This window comes from Manis pentadactyla, chromosome 3 (assembly GCF_030020395.1).
Source record: "Manis pentadactyla isolate mManPen7 chromosome 3, mManPen7.hap1, whole genome shotgun sequence".
Classification (NCBI taxonomy): Eukaryota; Metazoa; Chordata; class Mammalia; order Pholidota; family Manidae; genus Manis; species Manis pentadactyla.
In genome coordinates this window covers 107,626,047-107,650,561 of record NC_080021.1, presented here as the reverse complement: position 1 = coordinate 107,650,561, position 24,515 = coordinate 107,626,047, and the positions used below count along the sequence as shown (strand labels likewise).

The 24,515-nt window shown below is 35.4% G+C and overlaps 1 protein-coding gene across 1 annotated transcript in view; it reads right to left on the bottom strand.

The window, feature by feature from the left end:
• Positions 1-24,515, bottom strand: part of MALRD1 (MAM and LDL receptor class A domain containing 1) — a 694,454-nt gene that overhangs the window by 588,340 nt on the left and 81,599 nt on the right. Inside the window, exons 11-14 of the mRNA XM_057498267.1 lie at positions 24,278-24,424; positions 17,109-17,206; positions 9,967-10,140; positions 1,630-1,750 (exon numbers count right to left, since the gene is read on the bottom strand). Of these exons, the coding sequence (XP_057354250.1) occupies positions 1,630-1,750; positions 9,967-10,140; positions 17,109-17,206; positions 24,278-24,424 (540 nt within the window). The remainder of the gene's footprint in view (positions 1-1,629; positions 1,751-9,966; positions 10,141-17,108; positions 17,207-24,277; positions 24,425-24,515) is intronic.

Below are 24,515 nucleotides of genomic sequence, written 5' to 3'. Positions count from 1 at the left end.
CCAACTGAGCTGATGTTTAGACTAAAGCACACATAAAGAGTTTTGAGTTAATTTATGAAAAAAATTATCTGTAAGTGAGATCAAGTACTCTCAGAAATTTCTGCTAAGGTTAACTTTAGCGATAATTTAAAACTTTACACTTTTGCCTCCAATTACATTCTTTCAATGTCAAACTTAATGCCTCTTTACTATTCCAGTTTTGGTGATGCTATATTTGATTAGGTGAAGGAAAATATTTACAGAAATAAGGTAAAGCTGGTTAACCATCAAAAACCATCAGATTCATTAAATCTGCTGCTTTGCATTCCTCAGTGTCTCAGAACCACACACACACACACATAGAGTGCAGAAAGGCTAAGTTTATGACACTTATTCTGAATAAAGTAAATACATATTAACACAAAATAAAATTACTGTGTAGAATTAAACAATCTCAACAATGAAAGATGTCTTTAATAAAGGATCTTTAATTAAAAGTTCTTTAACTTTTTAATCCACAAAGTTCTCCAACAACATACTTGATTTAATGCATTTAGCTGCTGGAAGAACACAATTTTTCCATTAAAGAAAATATAACTTCAAAATGTGTGACATGCCTGATTGAAGCATGCAAGTATTTCATCTGTACAAAAAGACAAAGTAACTGCAGGCATAATGTGTGCTGTTCCGATGCATTCTCAGAACCTGTATGATGGTTAGACTTACAAATATGCACATTAGACTATATGAGATCCATTTTCATGACACTCTTTCCATCCCTTAATTAAAATTCTCTACAAAATATTTAAATAATTAGCCAAACTCTATCTACTTGAAAATACTATGTTCTGAATTTAAAAAGAATTTTAGAGTTAAGATTTAAATTTCCGGCTGGCCTTAAGTCACCTTTCCAAACACAATACATTTTTGAACTCCTAGGTGATTCTGACACATGAAATTCATTAGATACTCATTTGAAGTGCCAAAACCAAAGAAGAAATGAATTTTTATAGAACTGTTTTTAAAACATGCAAAATTTTTTCATAATTCTTACAATTAAAAAATCTGTATGTGACAATTTTAGCAAAAAAAATAGAACATTACTGGAAGAAAGCCTAAGACCTGGACTGTGATATATCATGTTTTTACTTTTGTGGGTAAAAACTGCAGTATTTCCAGAATCTCTTGCCTGGCCTTAGAGTATCTCCATATCAATAGGTATTTCTAAGGGGTGGAGAGAAGTAGTCCATCTCCGTATGAATAGGTGATTACCAGGGGGAGCGAGGGCACACTGGGACCAGAGAGGTTTGGTGGGGTCCTTTTTGCAGCCAGGTCACGAGAGTCACAGGCAAGCAGAAGTAGACAACTGATGTAAGCAATAAACATGTTTCTCCCAGTTTATTTCTCCCTTTGACTGATTCTGGATGCAAAGGTTATTTACCCTGGGGTGGGAACATATTTTCCCCCCAAGAGTTACACCTTCATTTTTTAAAAATGTTTTAGTTTCCAAGAACATGTGATATAATCCACATACTGGCTTTAGTTATTTTGAGCTATTTTATTGAAAGACTCTAATATGTTTTATATTTTCATACCAAAAAGAATTAATTATTTCAATGCTTACAATTGCAAACTACAAGAAAAACTTACCTTTATTTAGTATGCTGGTAGCTGGAAGTAACTTATGTGAAATTGCACATTCCCGGGAAATACTGATGTCATCTAGAGCAACGGTAGCATTTGATGATAAAAGAGTAGCTTCTAAAATTAACTGAAATTACCAAAAGACAAATTATTAAAAATATACCATGAGGTAAATGTCATAATCATGTCTTTGGGTACAGAACCTCACTTGCATTTGTCCCATCTTCCAATCTAATTTTAGAAAATTGCTTTGACCAGACATTCAAATTATAAATGTATAAAGTCATAACTGCTTTGACAGTATCTTATGTAACCTTAATATCTTAGGTAATCTTGTTTCAATTAAAAGTTATAACATTCATCACTACTGAAGTGTTGCCTTCCCATTGGAGTCATTAAGAATCATATGCATTTAAAATGAGCTCTTTGGGGTAATCAACTGGGTGGTTCACAACTCAATTCAATCGAGATATGAATTCATTTATAATGGATCTACTGGAGGCAATAATTCATTTTCATATCAGAATATTTAAATACTTATACATATTATGTACACATATACAGAAACCTTATTAGATAAAGCATACCATCAATAACCACAGCAGTGGTTAATAATATTCATATGCTAAAGTACTCAGAAGCACCTACTTTAGTTTAATTTATTCTAACACTGAATAATGACTGATATAATTTGTTTTCTTTTTTGTTAATCACTCACATTATTGTTACTCTATGAGGTTAAAAAAAGAAAGAAAAAAATGTTTTAATTATGTCTGAATTCTAAAGGACTTATAGCAGGCCCACCAGTCCAAGACACAGGTAGGAGATAAAATTCATCACCATCTTACCTGGGAACATTTGTGATCTCAAAGATTTTACATTCACTTGGTATGATCCATTAATTAAACTATACTGGAGGTGCTATATAAGAGATATATATAAGGTACTAGGAGAATCAAAGAAGAGTCCTTTATTATTTCTGCCACAAATGTGAGAAAGAATTTGAAAAAAGATTTGGTAAAGAAGTAATACTAACCCTCAGTTTTAATTGCTGCTTAAGAATGTTACTTTAAGAAACTGGTAACACTATAAGCTAAAGCAAGATGTGAACATGTGTGGTATATTCAGAAAACTCTGGTGTTATAGGATGATGCAGGTCAAGACACATTACCCCAAAATACAGCACCTTGACATATTCAGTATTTCAAGCTGAAGGAATTTGAGAAATGGCATGTACAGGATGGATTTCTGATCTTCCCTTAAGCATATCATAACACTCTCACGTGAGAGGTGTGCCCTCCCTATACCTGGAGGAAAGGTGCATCCTTCCATCTGAAGAGAAAGGGACCCAGAAAGGAATCTGAATGAACAGGCCTTGCTAAGTTTCCCCAGCTTACTCCATTTAGAACATCTTTCCATGGCCATCCACTCCTCACCAAACCTAGCATGGAAACACCCAGAATTAAGCTTCTTCAAGTCTTCTTGTCCTTCCCAAGGCCTCATATCAGTAAAATTTACAGTAAGTAGTTTTGCATGCTTTTCTCCTATTAACCTGCTTTGTCAGTTTAATTCCCAGACCTAGCTAGGGACCCTAAGAGGGCTGAGGAACACATTTCCCCCTGTACGTCAGAGCGCAGGATTTTAAGTGTATAACAAATTAACCAAGTAATAGATGGAAAGGATTGATTGCATGAATTGGTATGGCTCAGTTGGAGAGCAATTCAATGGCTTCTATTAAAAAGAAAAATAACAGTACTAAAGTTATGCCTACTTTTCCGCATTTACACTAGAGAGAGACACACGTAAGCACACACATGAGGTCTTTGCAGGAATGTTCACATCAACGTTGGTTATGATAGCAAATGAATGAAAACAATTTAAACATTAATCAATAAATAAATAGTTACATACAATTGACTATTATGCCAGGTAAAAAGTAGTATCTATTGCTATGTGCTAATATGGAAGGACCTTTAAAAAGTGTATGAGTAAAAAAAAAAGTACAGAAAAATTTCATAGTATGATATTACTTAGGCTAAAAACACACAATGGATTTGATTTCCAGATATATGTGGTACATATATATAATATAAATAAAATGGGTCTATAAGTAAAAATAGTGTCTATATTTACCTCAAGACACAGACTTACATAGAAAGTGAAGATAGTCAGGAGAAACTATTGCTTTATCTATACTTTTTGCTACCTTATAATGCAATGTATATTATTTTAATGATTTTTAAAATCCTGATTGGAACTGGTTTCTGTAGAACCTTGGCCTTCATACAAGAGGCAAGAAAATGGTAACAGGTTTTAAAGAAGGATTTTGATGAAGTACATACAGGCATTGAAATTGAGGAATATATTATGCTTAACATGATTAGTTATTGTAATTTATTGTGGACATCTTTAACCTTTAATGAATTTTCCTTTTATTCATTATTATAATATATCCTGGACTGAAGTCAATCAAAATGCAGGTGCTTAATTCTGCAGACTCATTAGCAAGCATTTGTTGACCACCACCTTTGAAGGCCTATATTACTTAAAAGAAAGACTGAAAAGAAAGATAAGGTGCTTAGGGCACTTCCTAAGTCTGTGAAGGGAGTGGGTGGGCACTGGGGTGAGCTGAAGTGGAACTATGGGAGGGGGTTTAAAATACGGTTATAACATTTTGTCCGAAGAGAACCACAAGACTCTTAGATATTCATATTAAAATGTAAGTATAAAACAGCTTCCACAGCCAAATAAAAACATTAAGTCACCTACACCTCTGCTTGCTCACTTCTATATATTTAAATTCAGGACCATGAGATGAAAAATTATACAATTAAAACCTACCAAATTTAAAAAGAAAAACAATCACTTTCTCTAAGAATGCATAAATAATACACAGCTGATTTAAAAATCATCTACTACCTATTTTTTATTGCTTGTTTTAACCAAGCTAATCTTTTGATTTGTGACCAAAAGCAAGTTCCCTTTAGGAGCTAAAGTAGCGACGAATGGTCAATAGCTGAGAAAGGTTTCTCAGAAGAGATTTTCAACTGTGGATGAAGGTAGAGTGAAAACTTCATTTTATAAGAATCTCAAGACAATTTGAGAATTTAAAACTCAAATTATATGTATTTCCCTTTGAAAACTATTTTTCAGGATCTTGCTGAAATTGTTTTATTCAATTGTATTATATTATTCCCTGAATGAGCAAACTCAGTTCTTGTTTTTGCTTCAGGAACGCCGACAACTTGTAAATGTTGTTTATAATGGAGTGATTCCTTTTTAATCTGCAAAATGAAGGGAAGCTTTTCCACAGAAATACTCAACTAGCATATTTAGATTTTGGTTCTTTGATATTTTATTTTTAAAAAGAATAACAAAAATGAATAAAAATGAATCTAAGAGGAAATGGAGAAAGTAGAAACATAAGAAGTAAAAACTGAAATTCAGTAATTGTTGAATGATGGTTGTATTAATAATAAGAGCAATAGCAACCTTTTATTTAGGACTTACTACATAGTAGGCACATTCACTTGTTTTCACCATGGGAATATGGTGCTATTTCCAACCTCATTAAAGCAAAGGAAACAGAAGCTTAGAGAGCTGAACTAATTTGTTGAAGGTCAACATATTCAGTAAAAAACATGTAATATAAGCCATTAATGATTATGCTTGCTGTATTGCTACAGTGAAATAAAGAGATGAGCAATTGTTAACAGATGCTCAGGAACAGAGCTAGCTGGTGAAACAACATTTAATGAAGCCCTCGTTAGGAAGGCTGAGGATACAACAGCCTTACAGAGACTAGGCCAGCTTCTTTTATATTGCAAATCTGACCCTTCACTGAATCTTCATATAATGTCATGAAATTGTTATTGATTTCTATCATTGACTCTGACAAAGACTGAACATGGTATCAATCACTGTGGAAAATTTCGCAGAAGGGTCCATTTAAAACCCAACCTAAAAATAAGACATAATCATGCTTCAGTAGGAAACTCAAAGAAAGGAGATCAACTGGAAATCAATAGACAGCACTCAGAAAAAGTGCCACCTTTAGATACTAAAACTCAGAACAGCAGTTAGGGAAAACAGAAATGTTAAATTAACATATTTGTATAAAAGGCTGAATGTATTAAATGAGGCCAAGTTAAAACAGATTGGAAAGAATATTAATGTGGTTAATAATATGCTTTAACAAAAACACTTAGGAGTTCTCTCAGGCAATGAGGGTGTGGGAACAACTGGAGATTTTACAATAACGTTACCCTACAAATGGGAAAATCAATTCTTCAAAATGAAAAAAAATTAGCTATTGACTTACATTCTTCCAATAAAAAAGAAACTGCACAGGATATAGAGAATGTGGGAATGTTGTTAGTTTGCTGTTCTTACAGAATAGAGAGCAAGCCTTATCCTTTTCCACCAAGAAGAGTGCCCTAACTCAGGTACTTATTTCCTAAGGAACTCCAAGCAATCTGTACTCTGGTGTCCTCTGCAGAGACATCAAAAGGACCACACTGAACAGAATTTCATGGCTTCCAGGGAACACAGAGGTCACACAGTCTGATGCCCTTCTTCTGATGTTTGGATTGGACTGGATTATGCTGTATAAATATGTTCACAGTTTAGTCACATTGAACTGATCAGGCTAATGACTAAGGTCACCCTTAAATGATTAGGTGCTCCAAATTTAAACTGCCAAAGAAACCTGTTTCCGAGAAGATAAATTTTGAATTATTTGAATATGCATAAATTAGACTATTTGTAGGTATAATCTCTTCCACATGCTGTTGATAAAAGAATGAAGTAGTACTGTACCTAGCTGGAATCCTCTCCATATTTGCGTATCATTGAAAGTACATTTACAGAAATCAGGTTAAAACCAACATAATATTAGCATTTGTTTTCCAGCAGAGAACAAGAAATGGAATAGAAAGTGGTGCAAAGAAGACAAAAGCTATATCACCATAGGCAACAAATATTAACATTTATGAGCAAACAAAATGTTAACATTAGTTAAGTCTAAGGTGTGAGTCCAAGTGTATTTGCCAGACTCTGTACTTTTACTTGTTTGAAATATTTAAAATAGGTATTATTAATCTATTAAATAATACCACATGTATATGTCTATGTATGACTGTGTATATTTACATATCATGTGTTTGTGTTTGTGTATGTGTATGTGAATAAAATCTGTACTGATTCACACCAGAATGTCAACACAGGCTCACAATTCCTTCTCTCAAGTCTTTGGGGCTAGCTGGGTTTTGAAACTTGAACAGTTCAGATTTGAGAATATTAATGTAACACATGTCATGTGTATTACATGATGCCCATAGGGAGACTGGGGACAGCACTGTAAATCAAACATATCACTAAATGAACTACATAAATGCTCTCCCAGGTTCAGGTCAGGCTAAATTTTGCCTCTAACTTCATTTCTCAAAAGCTTACCACTTTCCAAATTTTAATCTTCAAATTGCTTATTAGAGATGTGGACCTGTAACAGGTTTCTTAATGACGAAATTTGAGGAAATTTTTCTTTTCACTCACCTGTAGTTTCTAAAACAAACCTGTACTATAGTCAAGGAACAAGAATTAAGAGGAAACAGATGCAAAGAATGAAACTCGCACCTTCTGGAGGCAGCAAGAGCCCAGGCCTGCTCACTTCCCTCAAAGGACATCACAGTGAGTGGAGGCTGGCTAGTATGGATTAGGAGCTCCCTAACGGGAGGAGAGAGCCACCCAGGAGGGGAAGGACAGGGAGAGCTGAGCAGCAGAACAGGGCTGCTTTAGTAAGCGTCACAGATCTGTTACTGCTGAGTCATGAAATCCTATCAAACCACTGGTCCACCTACAAAACAGTTAATACACCCCAGATAATAAAGAGTAGACTCAATTTGCACTGCAAAGCATGGCAAAGAGAAACAAAAACCAAAACCCCAAAGGAACAACTATTAAAGAAAAAAAAAAACTACACTGTGCTGACTCTCTTCAATAATAGTGAGAGGTTAATGGTGCTTCCAGACCTAGAAAAGAATAGCAGGCCTATCAACTCATAATATTTCTCAAAGAATTAGTTCAAATAAAGGGGATTCTGGTGTTGTATTTTATTTTGTATTAAGACTTTTAAACAAGTTTTTAAGTTCACTGCAAAATTGAGGGGAAGGTACAGGGAATTCCCACATACCCCTTGCTCCAACATGCACAGTCCCCCCCATTATCAACATCCTCCACTAGAGTGGGATATTTGCTTCAACTGACAGGCCTACATGGACACATCATCTTCACCCAAAGGTCACAGTTTATGTTATGGCTCACTCTTGGTGGTGTACATTCTATAGGTTTGGACCAATGGTCAATGACATGGATCCATTATTGTATTATCATACAGAGTGTTCTCACTGCCCTAAAAATCCTCTGTACCCCACCTCTACATCCCTCCTCCCTCAACCCCCCTCACACACACAACCCCTGGCAACCACTGATTTTTTTACTATCACCATAGTTTTGCCTTTTCCAGAACATCATTTAGTTGGAATCATACAGCATATAGTCTTTTCTGATTGGCGTCTTTTACTTAGCAACATGTACTTAAGATTCCTTTATGTCTTTCATCTCTTGATAGCTCATTTCTTTTTACTGCAGAATAATACTCCACTGTCCGGATATACAACAGTTTGTTTATCCATTCACCTACAGAAGGACATCCTGGCTGCTTCCAAGTTTTGGAAATCATGAATAAAGCTGCTATACACATCCATGTGCAGGTTTTTGTGTGGCCAAGAACATTCTTTTTAATTCCCAGTAATGTCAATTAACAATAGACTCTGAAAGATCTTAGTGGTATGTTTCATTCTAACTAAAAGCAAACCTAATGGAAAAAATTATATAGAATATAAATAAACGAGGCAAGGGATCATATTGTTCTGCTTTTGTTTGTCCTGCAACATATAATAGAGATTGACAGTTAAGTGATTCCCTGACTATTACATTTTACAATTAAAAGTTAGTACATTCCTGGAGTTTTTGTTCATTTGATATGGGAGTAGAATCATAAATATGATTCTTGAGAATCAGGGGAGTTGCAGACTTTCCCTGAGTGAAGAAGCCTCTAATCATTGAACTTGGTGTTCTGGTCAAGGGGAGAGTCCTTTTCAAAATAAAGGAAAATACTCATATTTACTGAGTGTCTACTATTTCCAGACGATGTCTGGGTAATCAATACAGTAATAATAAAAGTTAGTTTTGTATGGTTACTCTTGCCAGATTATTTGCCATGTGCTTTACACACATACACCACTTTATAATAGAATCGATGCTTACCCCCTATACCTTCTGCTTCCAGGCACAGGAACTTCCCTGCAGTCTCACTGCTCTTACTGCGCCCTTCCCAGGGGAGAGGAGGAGCTAACTGATGGGTCATGCCGGAAGTATAAACTGGGCATGCTCAGCTCATCCTCTCTGTCTCTCATTCAACACTTCCCTCCAGTTCAGGGAGCCAGTTTGTAGTCAGGAGATGTGCCCTCTGACAATATCTCCAGCTAATGGTCCAAACCAAATTCTTTAGCAGAGTTAGCCATTCTTTAGGAGAATATGCTTATTCTGAGCTGAAAAACTATTTTTAAACATGTGGCTACAGATTCAAAATGCATCTTCTCTAAATATTTTGCTGTTTGACTTCTGTATTTATCTCGGTTGGTTCAGAAATGAAGACCAGATGAGGTATGTATATCAGGGACTCCTAATACCCCAGCAATGACTTTCTCACCCTCCCATTTGCACAGCCACTTAGCACACCACAAGCTGAGCAGAACTCAGACCATCTGACTCAGAAGGCACTGTTTTCTACTATATTCAACCACCCAATCTAGTTTCTAAAATTACTCTTTTCACATGTCCAGAAGGGAGCCGTGCCTAGGCAGGTAGAAGTTGTGGCACCCATTTGATAAACTACAGTCGCTTTCCCTATTTTTAATCAAGAAAATGACAGAGAAAGTAGATAAAAATTCTCAATGGGCAGCAGAAAACGTGGAAATGGATTAAAATGGGAGTACAACCCACATCAGATTTTTTTGTTGTTTCATATAACCCACCATTTTCACTTAAAAAATAAGTATTGTCCTGTTACATCACTCTCCTCTCTGCCATCCTTGTTCTTATCTCCACTTTTGCTCAGCTTCCACACATTAACTCGAGCACTCAGTCAATATAACCTCTCCACTCATCCCTGATTTTGAAGGTGCTTGCTTTATTAATATCAAATAAGTCTATTGTTCTCTGAAAATATTAGCATTAAGTAAGCATTGCCTGCTGAATTGTATTAATTTCTTATGTGCCTACCTGAAAAGGCAGAGTAGATTCTCCATCCATCTCATCGAGATCAATTTTTGCTTGCTTCCACTGAGATTCGGAGATTCCAGTTAGATCACCTTGCTTTTGCAAATTCCCATCCAGGGATGTTCTTGTAAAAACTGAGAGATGTGAATGCTGAGACAAACGATACCAAAACCGCACCTGTTGAAAACAGGTTTACAATGATATAAGTATTCCACTTACCTGTCTCCAGTAGCTTTTCTATAATTAAAAATATCCCAGACAACTTTGGTATCAATATAGTCATCTCAATTCTTCTTTCTTCCAATATGCAAGCCCAGAAAATGCTAAGTACATCCTCTGCCATCCTATTCTACCCTTAGGGAAAGGCTCACACCTGCTGTACCAGTGTATTCTGAACACATGCCACACAGCTGGCTAAAGAACTGGGATGCTCATGCACTACCAGGACAAGTGTGAGGACACGTATTTGTCCACACTACCATGGGCGGCACCACTCTGCCTCCACAGAAATTCCCCAGGGCCCTTTTGTCTTGCATCTTATAAATCTGTGGAGGGACACATTCTGACGGACTTACAAAACCAGGTTTTACTAGACATTTCTTCTTGATGTCTCAAATACCAAACCAAGAAAACCTTTTCTGAAAAAACTGTTTTCCCAGGCAGAAGAAAATTGTAACAAGTACTTTTCATTAATTCCTTCTTATTGTGATACTATCAAAGGGCTTGGAGGCTTATATGATAAAATGAATAATCCAACCAGGAAAACATTCGTTTTAAGGTTAGGAAGCCTGGATCCTACTCACTATGAATTTAGAACATAATCTAAAGGTGTGACAGTTTAACCAGGTGATGAAAATATAGAGAGAGGTCTATTTAAGTGCACACAACAGTAGCTATATCATGGAATTCAGGACCGTCATTTACTCAACCAACACTTACCAAGAATTTACTAGATACCAGGCACTCCCCAAGGAAAAAAGAAATTCCCTCAATAGTGGGATGATTCATGCTATAAAATATTCAATAAAATCTCCATAAAAATAAGTTCAGACATAGAAAATTTTTTTCTTCTCATTATGACATACAGAGTGCTAAGGGTGCATGTTTCAAAGAAACACACCATTCAGAGAGAGGCCCCTCAGAAATGACAGCCTTCTCTTGGATTCAAAGTGACTCCTTCTCACTATCACTAGATTTTTCAATTCTTGTTTTTGTTCCTGTTTTTTCCATCACATGCTTTTATTCTGTCACATGGAGAGATATTAGTGCATATATAAGTGGGTCACTTATTTCATGGTTGGTCCCAATTTCAGTGTCAGTGGAAATGGAAGTACACAGAATTTTTCAAATGCTCTTTAAAAAAAAAAAACTGTTAGGTTTAAAACCACCAATGTGCTACACATTTAACTGCCATCACCTGATGAAAAAATTCTTTCTGCTTGTCTACTTCATTTTATATTTTACTACCACACTCCCCTTAACTCAGGTAAGTGAGTCAGACAAGTGAGAAATGTAAAGTCAAATGGAACTGTTTAATTAAATGATATGGAAAGGGAGGAATTATTTTCCTCAACTACAATTAAGATTTGATCCCTGCAGTAGCCTCAGCATGTTCCAAGCTTGTAAATATGCAAAAGTGAGCTTTATACCTAGTTGTACAAGAGATGTGCCTGCCCCACCAGAATTTCAAGCTGTCAAATTGTCAGTACCTCAACAGGGCGAAGTGGTTTTAATAGTATTAAGAGTAAATACCAATGGGATCCATATTCAATAGGATAAAAGCTTAGAACTTATATTTAATTTACTACTTTAATAGAATTGGCATTATAGAGACTTAAGAAGATTCTTTTTATTATAGACTAAGAGACCTTCCCATAGTCATTCCAACTTTAATATTGGTAGGGGCAAAATCATTGAGCAGAAGTCAGTAATAGTTGTGATCTCAGAGAGGCGCTCATCAGGCACACAGCCTCTGTGGCTCTCAACATGACACACAAGTGCCGCAGAACACTAAGCCATAACTCAAAATCTCTATGCATGCTGTGACTTCCTCACAGACATATTATTTATTATTAACTTGTTATAATACAGATTATTTAAACATGTATTTAGTGGGTATTCAGCTAATAGATATTGAAAAAAAAAAAAGAAGGGATGAGAGGAACAATTAGCATCAGTGCTTAAGGAAATGTCATAAACTTTCACACACAGAGAGAGAATCTGCTCTGTATCTCTATACATGTATAGAAAATGTAAAAAGAGTTAGGGTCCTTATGGACCTCAGAGTTTTATAAGGGAGAGTGAAAAGAAAAACAATTAAGTGTAATGTGTATAATGACAAAGGTATGAAAATAGTGTGACTATTTACAGGCACACTGATTAAACTGAAACAGAGCAAAATTCAGTGTCTCAGTCATACTCATTTCATTTTAAGTGCTCAAGAGCTATATGTAACCAGTGGCTACCATACTGGACATAACAGAGGAAAGATTCTGTCATCACAGAAAATTCAACTAAACAAAGCTGGAAAGCATGTGTGTTAAAATTAAACCAACCATTTAAAATGTATTTACTAGTTATCATTTTAAAGGCAATTATTTTCTTGATGCTGCCTGATTCATTAAAAAGCAACTAAATAAAATGTTATTATTAAAGGCTTGGTTTTATTTCTCTTGGCTTATCACTAAAGCACTTTTCCTAAATGGTGTGACCACGGAGAGAGCCTGAGTCACTGTACTCAAGACAGCTTTGTGTGGTTAAGAACGGCTTCCAACAGAGTTCTTTTCATTGCAAATCGGAGAGAGAAAAATGGCACTCAAATTATTTCATTTTTAGTTGTATTCTCTAAGTTTATATTGCTTACATGTTTTTGAAAATACCAGATCTTTCACTTTACTACAAAAGGACAGCTTAGCCAGCGACTTTTCCCAGTTACTGGGCACGGGTGTGACTGGCTCGACCCACCACTTTGGCATTTGTGGTGCCCTGTGATGCTTGCTAGAGGGGGAACCAGCTCTGCACCAGAGTAATGAGGCTCTCTGATACTTCTATCTCTGAAGGTCGTAGCACAGCATTATTTTAAAGTTTAAAATTGTTTCTTCCTTAATTCTCTGTTTTCTGTTTCATTTGATTTTGGTCGGCCTCCAGCTGAAACTCTATTCTTCAGATTTTCTGCTTCTTTCCTCAACTTTCCTATAGTCTTTGTTCCAACTGCTCCCCCACATCAGAGCTCCTAGGTCAGATCGTCATGGCTTTTCTCAGTGGTGTCCACATGCTCAGCTCTCTCTGCCTTCTCTGTTTCACACTGAATCCTGCCTAGTATTTGCTACACCTGCTTGCTACATCCTCAAGATCTAGAATAAAAACAGTAAAAATAAATAAATATATAAAGCAAAGGAAAGAAGTTACAATGTCTGCAGCTCCTCAAAATTCAGGTGGGAATAAAATCCATGTTGGTGGTGAGGGTGGAGGATCACTCATCTCACACACACACACTCTCTCTCACACACATCATCTTTAACAGAGTGGTTTTCATGACTCCATCATAATTATGACTTTGCCTGATTATTATTTATCTGAACAAGCTTAGGTAGAAGTTTGAAATCTTCAATAAAACATAACCTGTTTTTCTCATTTAAATTATCAGTTTTCATCATACACAATTGGAGAAAGGACCTGTTCAACCTTTCCCATAACTGTGGCATCCTATAGACTCCATCACATATTCTAACATGTCTCCTTGGGTTCAGCAATCAGGGAAGAAAGCAGGATGGCACCATTCCAGCCCCTCATCCAACTACTTTTTTCCCTAAGTTTCTCTTTGAGAGGAGTTTATCACTCTATTTGGGGAACATATAAGACACAGCCTTTCAAAACTCACTGAGAGAGCTGTTATAGTGGGTTATTACTATCACACTGTACTCACCTTCTTGTAGCATTTTCTACTCAATTGAGGCCATAGCCCTCTCTAAACTCTACAGTTTGTTAGGCAAGCATGCGTGTAGGTTGTCCCCGTTGTAGCCCCCGCATCAAGGGCTGTGATCAGCACAGAGTAGGTAAGCAGTATGTGTACTGGATCAGAGAGAGCGCTTACATTGCTATCACTGTGTGCACCGTGTGCACAGGGGGGATGTAGCAAAAGAAATATTTTTGTTGTATTTTGTTTCTTTCTACTTCCTTGAGTCTGAACCAACTGATGACTCACACACCTCTCTCCGCACGGGCTGCTGGAAAACTCAGATTCAATGTATAGCCAGACCCTGATTTATTTTTGCAACAAACCCATCTCTTGCTTCATCCATCTTTTCCCTGCCTGATATCCTAATTCATTTTTTTTGATTTTATGAATTTTTAAATTAAAGATTATCAAATGCAAAACAAGCTGGAGAATTTTTTTTAAATAGAAAAACATACAAACTAGCTTTGAAAGCAGAAGCTTAGTATTATCAATCTTCCAATATTTAATTGTGAAGTCCTAAAAGTGAGGTATTATGTCTTTTATACAATAACTCAAATATGAGAGCTCAAACAATATTAACATAAATCTCTTCATATTTGATATTTCCTAGTTAATTGCAAACAGTAACAGAATTTTAACATCAATAAGACAGTAGCATCTAGCTCCCACATGGTCTGTTTGTCCTATATCCTGGCTCTCCCAAGGAAAAGTGCCAAGTTTCCACCACTGACTCAAGGGACTTTTAAGGCTTTTAAATTAAAGTTCACATCTTGAAAGCTGATTAATTGCCAGAACAACTGTGTACGTTGATGCTATGTGTTGGCTCTGCATACAGTACCAGGTAATTCTTGTAAAATGACCCTAAAAGTCTGCTGTTTGAAAAAGAGACTCAAAAGAAAGCCTCATAGTCCTTTAAGGTCCTGTCAACAAAAAGTATTCTTAACTGTATTAGTGTGATATGATTATGCAGGGAAAAAATATAATTTCATAAAATGAAGGCTTAATTATGAAAGTGTCTGACTTCGGTTACCCGACTGCCTCACACTGAAGCATTCACAATGAAGAATGTTTGCTACTGCATGAATACAACTATAGTCAATATCTTTCAGTTAGGGAGATGGGCTGGATTTTCTGACTACTCTGAGAAGACAAGAATTTGGTTTATTCACTGATTCTGTAACATTTATGAAAGAAAGTATCACATGTTACCACAACTTATAGAAAACTAATACTATATTCCTAGAGCACTCCTTTGGGAGAGAACCTCAGCTACGTGTAGCTCGGACCATGACTAACCTTCTCAGCACTCTAACATGACGCCCGCAGCTGCAGAGAATATTGAGCAATCCAAGCAGCCCTCCCTCTCACTCAAACGTTGCTACCATTTGAGCAGATACAAAGGGAAAAAATAAATTCCTCTTCTGGCATCTGACATGGCTCCTTGAAACACTCTCACTTTTCCAGAAACCAAGGCAAACCACTAAATCGGTACCTAAGGCCTTGGGAGGTTGGGGCCTTGGTTCTGAGGGAAGAAATCTGGCATCTAACCTGTTGCTTTCACTGAGGCCCCACCTAAATAACTTCTGCAGCTAAGCCCCAAATTTAAGCAACAACAGAGAAAAGCGTCCTCAAGTGGAAATAATCATAAAATGAGATACATTTTCAACAACATAGATCATCTTTAAAAAGAAAAACAATTTTTGTGATTTCTCAGTGAGTTCTCAGGAATTTCTGATAAGCTCTTAATGTTTGGTTCCAAAGTTCTTCTGCAAAACAGGCAGAATTAATACATTCTATTGTTTTGTAACCAATGTCTTTCTTACATATAACAATGTGAAGGCATTACTTCATTGTATGACCTTGAATTGAAGCTAAGTAAGCTTCTCAAGTACTTTTAAAGAGCAAGTAAACGCTTCAGGAGTTCTCAAGAAAAATCGGTATCGATCACACAGGATTTAATTAAAATAAATCAAAGGTGGGAGAGTGTAGAGGACATCTGGGTGAGGAAGAAGTAGAGTCCAGGCAGTTGTTCTAATCCTAATCTAATCCCTAGTTCTCTAATCCTAACAAGAAATGAGCAGGGAAAAAATGAGGAAAAAGAAAAAAGGCATAAGTACAATACACCGAGGGTGCTGGGCAATTCCATTTACACTTATATCAAGCTGAACACATAGATTCATGCCTCTGGGTGGTATGTCATTTATCACCAGGAAAACCTCAGCGAACTGCTGTAAGCCTACACTTGCAGGCAGTAAATTTAGGGCAGGGCAGTATTGATGTCCATTATTTTATGATAACTAAAGAAATAAAATAAGATGAAATCCTAAGGGGTCTCAAAAAAGAGCTGAAAACACGGCAAACTGCCCCAAAAAAATCTAATTTAGCTGTTAGTTTCATGGAAAAGAAAGGAATTGTGTTTAGGGAACACCCACTATGTGCCAAATACTTTGCCAGCTGCTTTATTTAATCACAATTTAATTCTCAAAACCATGTGAAGAAGGTATGTGAATATTTATGCTTCCAGTGTAGACACTGAGTCTCAAAGAGAGAATATAATCCGTGGCAGAACCAAGGTTTGAACCAGGTCTGTCTGACTCCAGAGCCCTGCTTTCCTCTCTTCCGTGCTGCTGAAATAGATGGTCTTTTCACTTGGTCTGCTTACCTGGCACCAGAAAGACTAATTGAAAAAAATAACATTTCAGAAAACGTAATTATTTTTTCATATTTACAATTTTTATGATTCCTTTATATATTTATAAATTTCTGATTCTTTATAACTTTATGAGTCATTGCATTATTTTTCACATATTTACCTTTATTCATCCTTTCATCTTTCAACAAGCCTGATTTAATGTATTGTATTTTACTCAATTAACATGGGTGGCCAAAATAACCAGTTTCAGCAATGCATATCCACAGCTTTGGATTACTGGAAGAATTATGTGCAAGGAATACAAAAATGATAGAAATTCTCATTAATGGGTCCCTAAAAAGAATGGTATAAGTTATATGTCACAAATGGTCTTTTGGAAGGACATGATATTTCATTTTGAAATAGCTCATGTAAATATCTCAATTTATCATGAAAATGGCAGGAAAACATAGAAGGAATTTACTGGCACAAGTAACACAAGACTAACAGTTTACAACCACAGAATGGCCTATGTAAATTCCAATAATTGGTTACCTGACATGGGGTAGAGGCAGTGAGTGATTTTATAAGAATAGGACTTCCAAGCTTGGCCACTCCAGGAGACTGATGCACTCCAAAATAAATAAACGCTCCTGCAAAAACAAATGCAAGTCATACACATACAAGCTCTCCTGTTGAAAGTTTAAAAGTTCTTTGCTTTAGCATGTTATCCCTGCATACATTCAAATGTCATTCAGATAAAGAAAATTACATTTTTACTTATTTACCATTAAGCTCTGTAGATAACCGAAAGCTCTTTCATATGATAACATTAAATATCTAAATAAAATCCAATTGATTAAAAACAAGCTCTTGATCTAAATCCCCTAAGCAAATGTTTCTGTTGGCTTAACTCAAGTCATAGCGTTTGAAATAAAATTAAATGAAGCTTCTATGCTCACAATTAGCTGTTCAACATGCCCTTAGAAATTCCTAGAAGAGTTTTATTTTTAAATTTCTTCACAAAGCACTGAAGGATACAAGCCTATGGAAAGAATTTACTTTCTCCCAGGGCTTACATGTTTGACATCATTGTCTGTACTAGTGGGGATGAAAGCTTAATTAAAGATCTAATCTGAGTGTTAACAAAATAACTGCTTTTAGTTTTTAACTACAGAGATGTGCTCACAGCAAAAGTACAGGGGGATAACATCTCTTCGCAGCTGAAAAGATCACACATTCCGAAATGCTGTCAGTGGTAGTTTCATTGAATATTGAAAATTTACAAGGAAGGCTATGCAGAACAATGTCAAGGTCTGATCCTGCCCTTTGATAAATGTGAAGAGATGGGCAACTTGAAAGCCAACTGTTGTGACTGAAAAATACCACATTCAGAAAGTAATTTTCCCTGATACAGGTCTATGCTGACTTGACAGACAGAAAGAAAAGGATTTCAGGATTAAAACGTGTTCTCATACAGATACCAGGACAGGTTTCACCAACCAACCAACCACGGATGCAAGTCAGCAGCGTCGTCTTTGGGAGGGAAAAACACAACCAGTTTAAAGAGCTTTAAAATCTCAAAACTGACAGGGAAGGATAAAGACTAGTGCTCACTCCGTAATTCCAAACTAATGGGAACAGTATATATGAGCTCATTAAATTGTTCCATCTATAAAAGGAGAGTAGGAAAAGAGGGTTTTGAAAAAAATTATTCCAGCTTAAAAATCCTCAGATTCAAGTAAAACTCAACTGAATATTTTTAAAAGACTAATCAAAATTCTAAAAATTAACAAATATTCAAAGACCTTATTCCCATTATTTAAAAACAACATATACAATTTCAAACAAGCAGTTTATAAAGGATGAAATACATAAACACCCAAACTCCAATTCCAAAAGAAGCAAAAGGTTTGAATAAATGGGTCATACCACAAAAATAATTGCAAACATCATGAAAAATATCTACCAGAAATGTACGGTCCCACAACTGAGTTTTATTTAAATTTGAAAAACAAATATTTGATTATTCAAGGGTTCTCAGGTTTTTTAAAAGATAGGGAGTGCTCCCTGATTCATTTTATGATGATGATAGCTATAATTTTTTCAATGATGAAAAAAATAAAAAATAAACCATAGAGCAGCATCACTTATGATCATAGATACAAAATTTTAATTAAAATGTTACCAATTACACTTGAAATTCTTATAAAAAATGATATGTGCTGATCTATTTGCTTTTCAGAAATGGAGGTTTGGTTTAATTTATCAGCTCTATCAACACAGTTAATTAGATCACCAAATGAAAGGGTAAGATCATAGATTCATATTAACAAATATTAAATAGACTAAAAAAACAGCCATTCCATATAACAATCCTTAATAAAATACTGAATGAAGCAATTAAATAGAAACCAGTGATTACCCCAAAATAACATCCTAAATGACAAACAACTAAACTACTTTAATTAAAATGAGGAACTAGAGATTTCTGGCACCATTATTAATTACAGATAATATTAGATAATATTAATTATCTTAGACTAATACTATCTTATAGGTCTAGTGAATGTAGAAGTCAAGGAAATAATCCAGCAAACAGAAAAGTAGAGATAAGAGCTCTAATGTTTTGCCAATAATATCATTATAAAAGAAGAAATGCCAGGGATTTTTTAAAAATAATGACAAATATTAATAAGATAATTTGGTGAGGTAAATAACAGAAAAGTATTTTTAAAGTTATTTTTATTAACTTTAGCAATATAACCCTAGATATAAAAATTATGAGAAATATTCTCTTCAAAGTAACATTAATACAAAATACATAGGAATAAATTTAATAAGGGACAAAACTTTTATGAAGAAATTATAAAACCTATGGAAGACTATAAACCCTCTGATTAAATAGAGATAACATTTTTAAGTGGAGAGATGATATAAAAATACTGTTAGTGAAAATTGATTTGGAAGATAAATGCAATAAGAGAATTTCAACCAAATTTTGGAAAAACAAACATTATTACCTTAGAATTTATATGTGTGGTTAAGAGGTAAAGAGAATCTGAACTCTCAGCCCAGACCCAGAAACGTCTAGGAATAAGCTTCTGGATTTGTCTTCTTACAAGCCTGCTCTGCAGAATGCACTGAGTTAAGAGAACCATGGAATTGTAATATGCTAAAGAAATTGCTCCTAATAATTTAAACTGTCCACATTGCCCACTGTAAAACTCCTGTACACCCACAGCCCTCAGAGGGGTTGTGTGACCAGCACAGTATAAAAATTAAAGAATACAGGGGTGTGCCTCACTGAGTTAAACTGTCCATGCCAGCCTCAACTTCATCTTCAGCAAAGCATGAACTGGCATTGCTTCCTTTTAATGCAGTGGCCCAAAAGGGGCTACTTACCTGCTGTGAGAACATTATAGAATAGACTTCAAAATAAGTATAGACACAAATACCATAAACAAATATTATCATGTAGAAGAAGGAAATAAATCAAAATAAATAAAACCAATCAAATGAGATTTGGTGAAGAAAGCAAGGGTGGTTTAATATTTGAAAAATCATTCATGTTTTAAACAAAAATAATATGATGATCATATATTTATCACAACAGATGTTGGAAAAAAATTGAAAAATTTTATGTGTGTTCATTTTATATATAAATCTAAACACATTATGAATAGAAGGGAACACCTTTATCTGATAAAATAGCCTTTCAGCAAATATAGCACTTAAAGTTGAAATACTGACAGCTTTTCCTCTGCAACAGGAACAAGACAAGCATAGCATCTCTCGCCAGTTCTAGTCCACACTTCTGCAGAGATCCTACCCAGTGCAATGAAACAAGAGAGAGGGGGAAAAGAGAAAAAGAAAAAAAGAAAAGAAAAGATAAAATAGAAGACTTAAGATTAAGAAAGAAGGAACTAAAATTGTCATTATTTGCAGATAATTGTGAACCTAGAAAATCAAAATAGCATATAAACTCTTAGCTATAATAAAATTTGCAAGGATAAAAGGTCAATATTAAAAAAGAAATGCAATTATATTGTTAATCAGCAACAACCAGAATGTTTTTAAAAAACACATATAAATTTTAAAAATTCATTTGAAAAATAACATTTACAATAGCTTCAAAAATATCAAAGCCTAGGAAAGCACTAGCAGATTTTTAAAATGTATTCAATGAAAGCTTCAAAATATTATTTAGAGAAATTAAATAAGATCTAAATAGAGAAATTAGAAATATTTGAAAAGATCAGTTCCCAGTGAAATATAATAAAAGTTACATATGAGAAATCGTTTTACACAAATAAGGAATATATTTTTACAATTTATATAAGGAAAAAAAATTAAAATCTGCTAATAGGCAAATGGAAAAAAGCACTCCTAGTTTGCTACTGCAATTTTAAATATTAAAATTTGGGGGTAAAGTACATATCTTCCTGTAAAAACACAGGAGTCTCACTCATACTTATTGCACTGAATTGAAAGCACCCTACCTAAGAAAATGTGTGCATGAATGGATTTTGCAGCATGGTCAGGATATTGTCAATCAGTAGAGGATGACTAGATACATAATGGTATATCCACACTAAATAAAGTAAAAAACAAAAAGAATTAGGCTTCTTCCAGGCAAGGATGAGCATCAGGGATGAGATTTAGTCTTCTGACTTAAACTAGCAAAAAAATCAGAACAATAGCTATTAAACAATGGTTTTCAAATGTAGGACAATGGGAATGCAGGATCACAGGATAAGGGTCTCTTAGAAAGTGGAATCAAATGAGCCAGGCCATACAGTTCTCTCAGCTTACCATCTAAACAAAGTTTCCAGATGCTATGTAGGGAGGTGGAGCCAGAAGAATATGGTGGTCTCTTCAAGTTCAAGAGATAGAGTGGGCACTCTGGGGAGACCCAAGTGGTTAGAGTTCGTAAGGTAAAGAATAGGGAGAAAAGGGCTGCCAAGGGAGAGAGCCAAAGAGGTGTGCAGAGAGCTCCGGAATCTATTTCAGTACCAACTGGGGCACAGATGTTAGGGAACCACCCAACACTGGAGGAAAAACTTCTAAAAGGGCAGCTGTAATATTTCCCAAAGGAAACAAAGGGCCAAAGATACATTTTTCTCACCACTGGAGTGAAAAATTAATCACACATTGGGATTAGATAGAGCACTCAAATCAAATGAAAACATAAATCCAAACCAAAACCTATATGCCAATTTAATAGAATATTTCTAATTATCAATATGTACAAACAACTCAAATATCCTTCAACTGGTCAGTGAGTAAACTGGTTTTTCCATAGAATGGAATATTACTCAGCAGTCATAAAGGAAGGGAATATTGTCACAATCAACAACATGGCTGAATCTTAAATCCATTTTACTGATTGAAGGAATCCAGATTCATATGGCTATATATGGTATGATTCTAGTTACAAGACATTCTAGAAAAAGGCAAAACAACAGGGAAAGAAATCAGATCTGTGGGTACAAGTGGCTGGAGGTGGGAGAGGTATTGGCTACAAAGTAGCATAGAATTGGAGGAAGAATGGAACTGTTTTATATCTTGATTTTTGTGGTGGTTACACAACAATATATATTTGTTGAAACTCAGTGAATTAAACACCAAAAAAAGGTTGAATTCTACTGCATTTAAATTACATCTTAACATAAACAAATGAAAGGAAAAAAAGATTATACTTGAATTGACATGAGCTATCTTTAGGGAAGAAAATGAGATACGGATAGTAGTTATAATATGATCTTATTTTGTGGTAGAAAAAAATTACAAAAATATTTATAATCTGAACATGGACATATCTATTGTGTATACATGTGTGAATGATTACATGAGCATAGATCAAAGTATAAGCTAATCAGCATGAGTTGTCCGTTTGGATTTTTAACAGGGTAACTAGAAATTGGAAAGTAGAAACCAACCAAAAAAGAAGGGTAGGAAAATCAAGGCTTTCTCTAAAAAGAATAGCTACCTAATGTCAACCCAGTCATCTCATATGTGACATTACATATAGAAGTGTGCATTTATAAGGAAAATTCTGAAGAATAAACAGGTGTGGTTTTTTTTAACCACTAATGCATAAACCCAAAGTTCTAAGAACATAAGGGACTAGAAATCCATGGTCTTAGTGATAAGAACTGTAAGACTGACTCTGCTGCATTCCTCCAGAAACTTCCGTATCACTCTCTCCTTTCTCTTCCTAATATGATTTTTTTCTCCCCTTCATTTATGATTTAAGACCACTAGTGATTAACCTAAGGTTTGATAATGACCCTCATGGGTAAAAAATGACTCAATATCTCACAACCAGAATTACCACATGTCTTCCATTCTTTTTCAGGATATCTTCTTTAATGAGAACATGTTCCTCCCCTCTCTCTGTGGTTCTGACATCTTTCCTTGACTCCTAACTCTGCTTTCCTGTTACTTCTCACTTGCCTTCAGTGCTCAGTTCAGGTGTCATCATATTCAGCAAGCATCTCAGATACACTTCAGTTTCCCTCCCTTCCCTATAAAGCATTTAGCACCTTACTTATCTGCTTCAGTTACTAGACTCAGACCACTCAGAAGCAGGGACCATAGCTTCCCTCTGCACACACCCAGGACTAGTATATGACCTGTACTCATTTACTAGTTTGAGAAAAGGAAAAGCAAAGTGTTATATGAGCTTGGAGAAAACGCACTTTATATAGTTCTATTAATTAATAGTTCTAATTTAAACTCTAGATCTACTCAGGCACAAAATCATGAAGAAAAAATAAGACTCATTGGCACCAGAACAAAAATTAAGACCTTACTCTATTGTCAAATAATGAACTGGATTTGGCCAGCTCCCCAATGGCCAAAGTCGCTCTCCCCATCCCCTAACATCCTCCCTGCAAGCCGACTCTAATTTCCAAAGGCTCTAACTAAAATTACAGTCAACACTGTTAGCTTTGGCATGCGTCTTTGGAAAGCTCAAAGGAGGAACCAATAAAATAGTGTTCAATGGGGTTTTATGAGCTTAAAGAGGATCTACTGTACAATTGTGTTACTATGAGGTTACATTATGACACTTCGGTGCCTGAGCAATAGCATCTGACCAAAACAAAAGAGAAAAAAACAACAAAACCCATCTGGTTTTCCTTGGAGTCTCACAAATCCTTATTGGAATGCTATGGACAGTTATGGTTGCTCTGTTTTAAGAGTCTATATAAAAACTGTAGAAATACAGTAACAAATATATATGAAGAAGAAGTAAGATTGTTATAAAGAACCTTCAAGAGTGATTAAATTGCACTCAAGTACTTGTCGATATATTTTATACTGTGCTAAAACTCTGTTCTCTATTCCCAGAAAGATTAAACTATTTTTCTTTCTGTTTTGCAAAATTGATATTGCTCTAAAAAGAAGGCAAGCCTACTATACCTGACTCCTGGCAACTAAAGAAAATTATGACAAGACTTGTCCCCCGCTTCACACCTTCAACTTAACCTTTTTAAAAATGGGACAACAAAAGTGTTGGTTAGTAAAACAAGGTTCCTTTCAGAAACCTCAATTGACTTTCAATTACCAAACTTGGTAATAAATTAGGAGGGTTTAAAAGAAGACAAACAAGATTTCCAAGTATATCATCTCTAGACAGAAAATGAAAATATACAGTACATTATTCCACAACATGAAAGAAAGACTAGTTTATTGTTTTTAAGAGTAAAATATCCTACCACGATTTGTGCCTGCGGTGCAGTCAGCATCAGAAAGATGGTTCTCTCCACAGGCCAGATCTTTCCCGACTTCCCAGAGTGAATCCTTGGTGAGAAATGGCTCCCAGCCACAGAAACCAGATTCAAAGTCACACACGAGATGATTTGCTGTGATTCATGGAAAAGAAAACAGGTGAGGAGAAATGACGTCAGAGCTGACTCTCTATAAGCCAAAAATTTAGGAGGGCAGATTAATCAT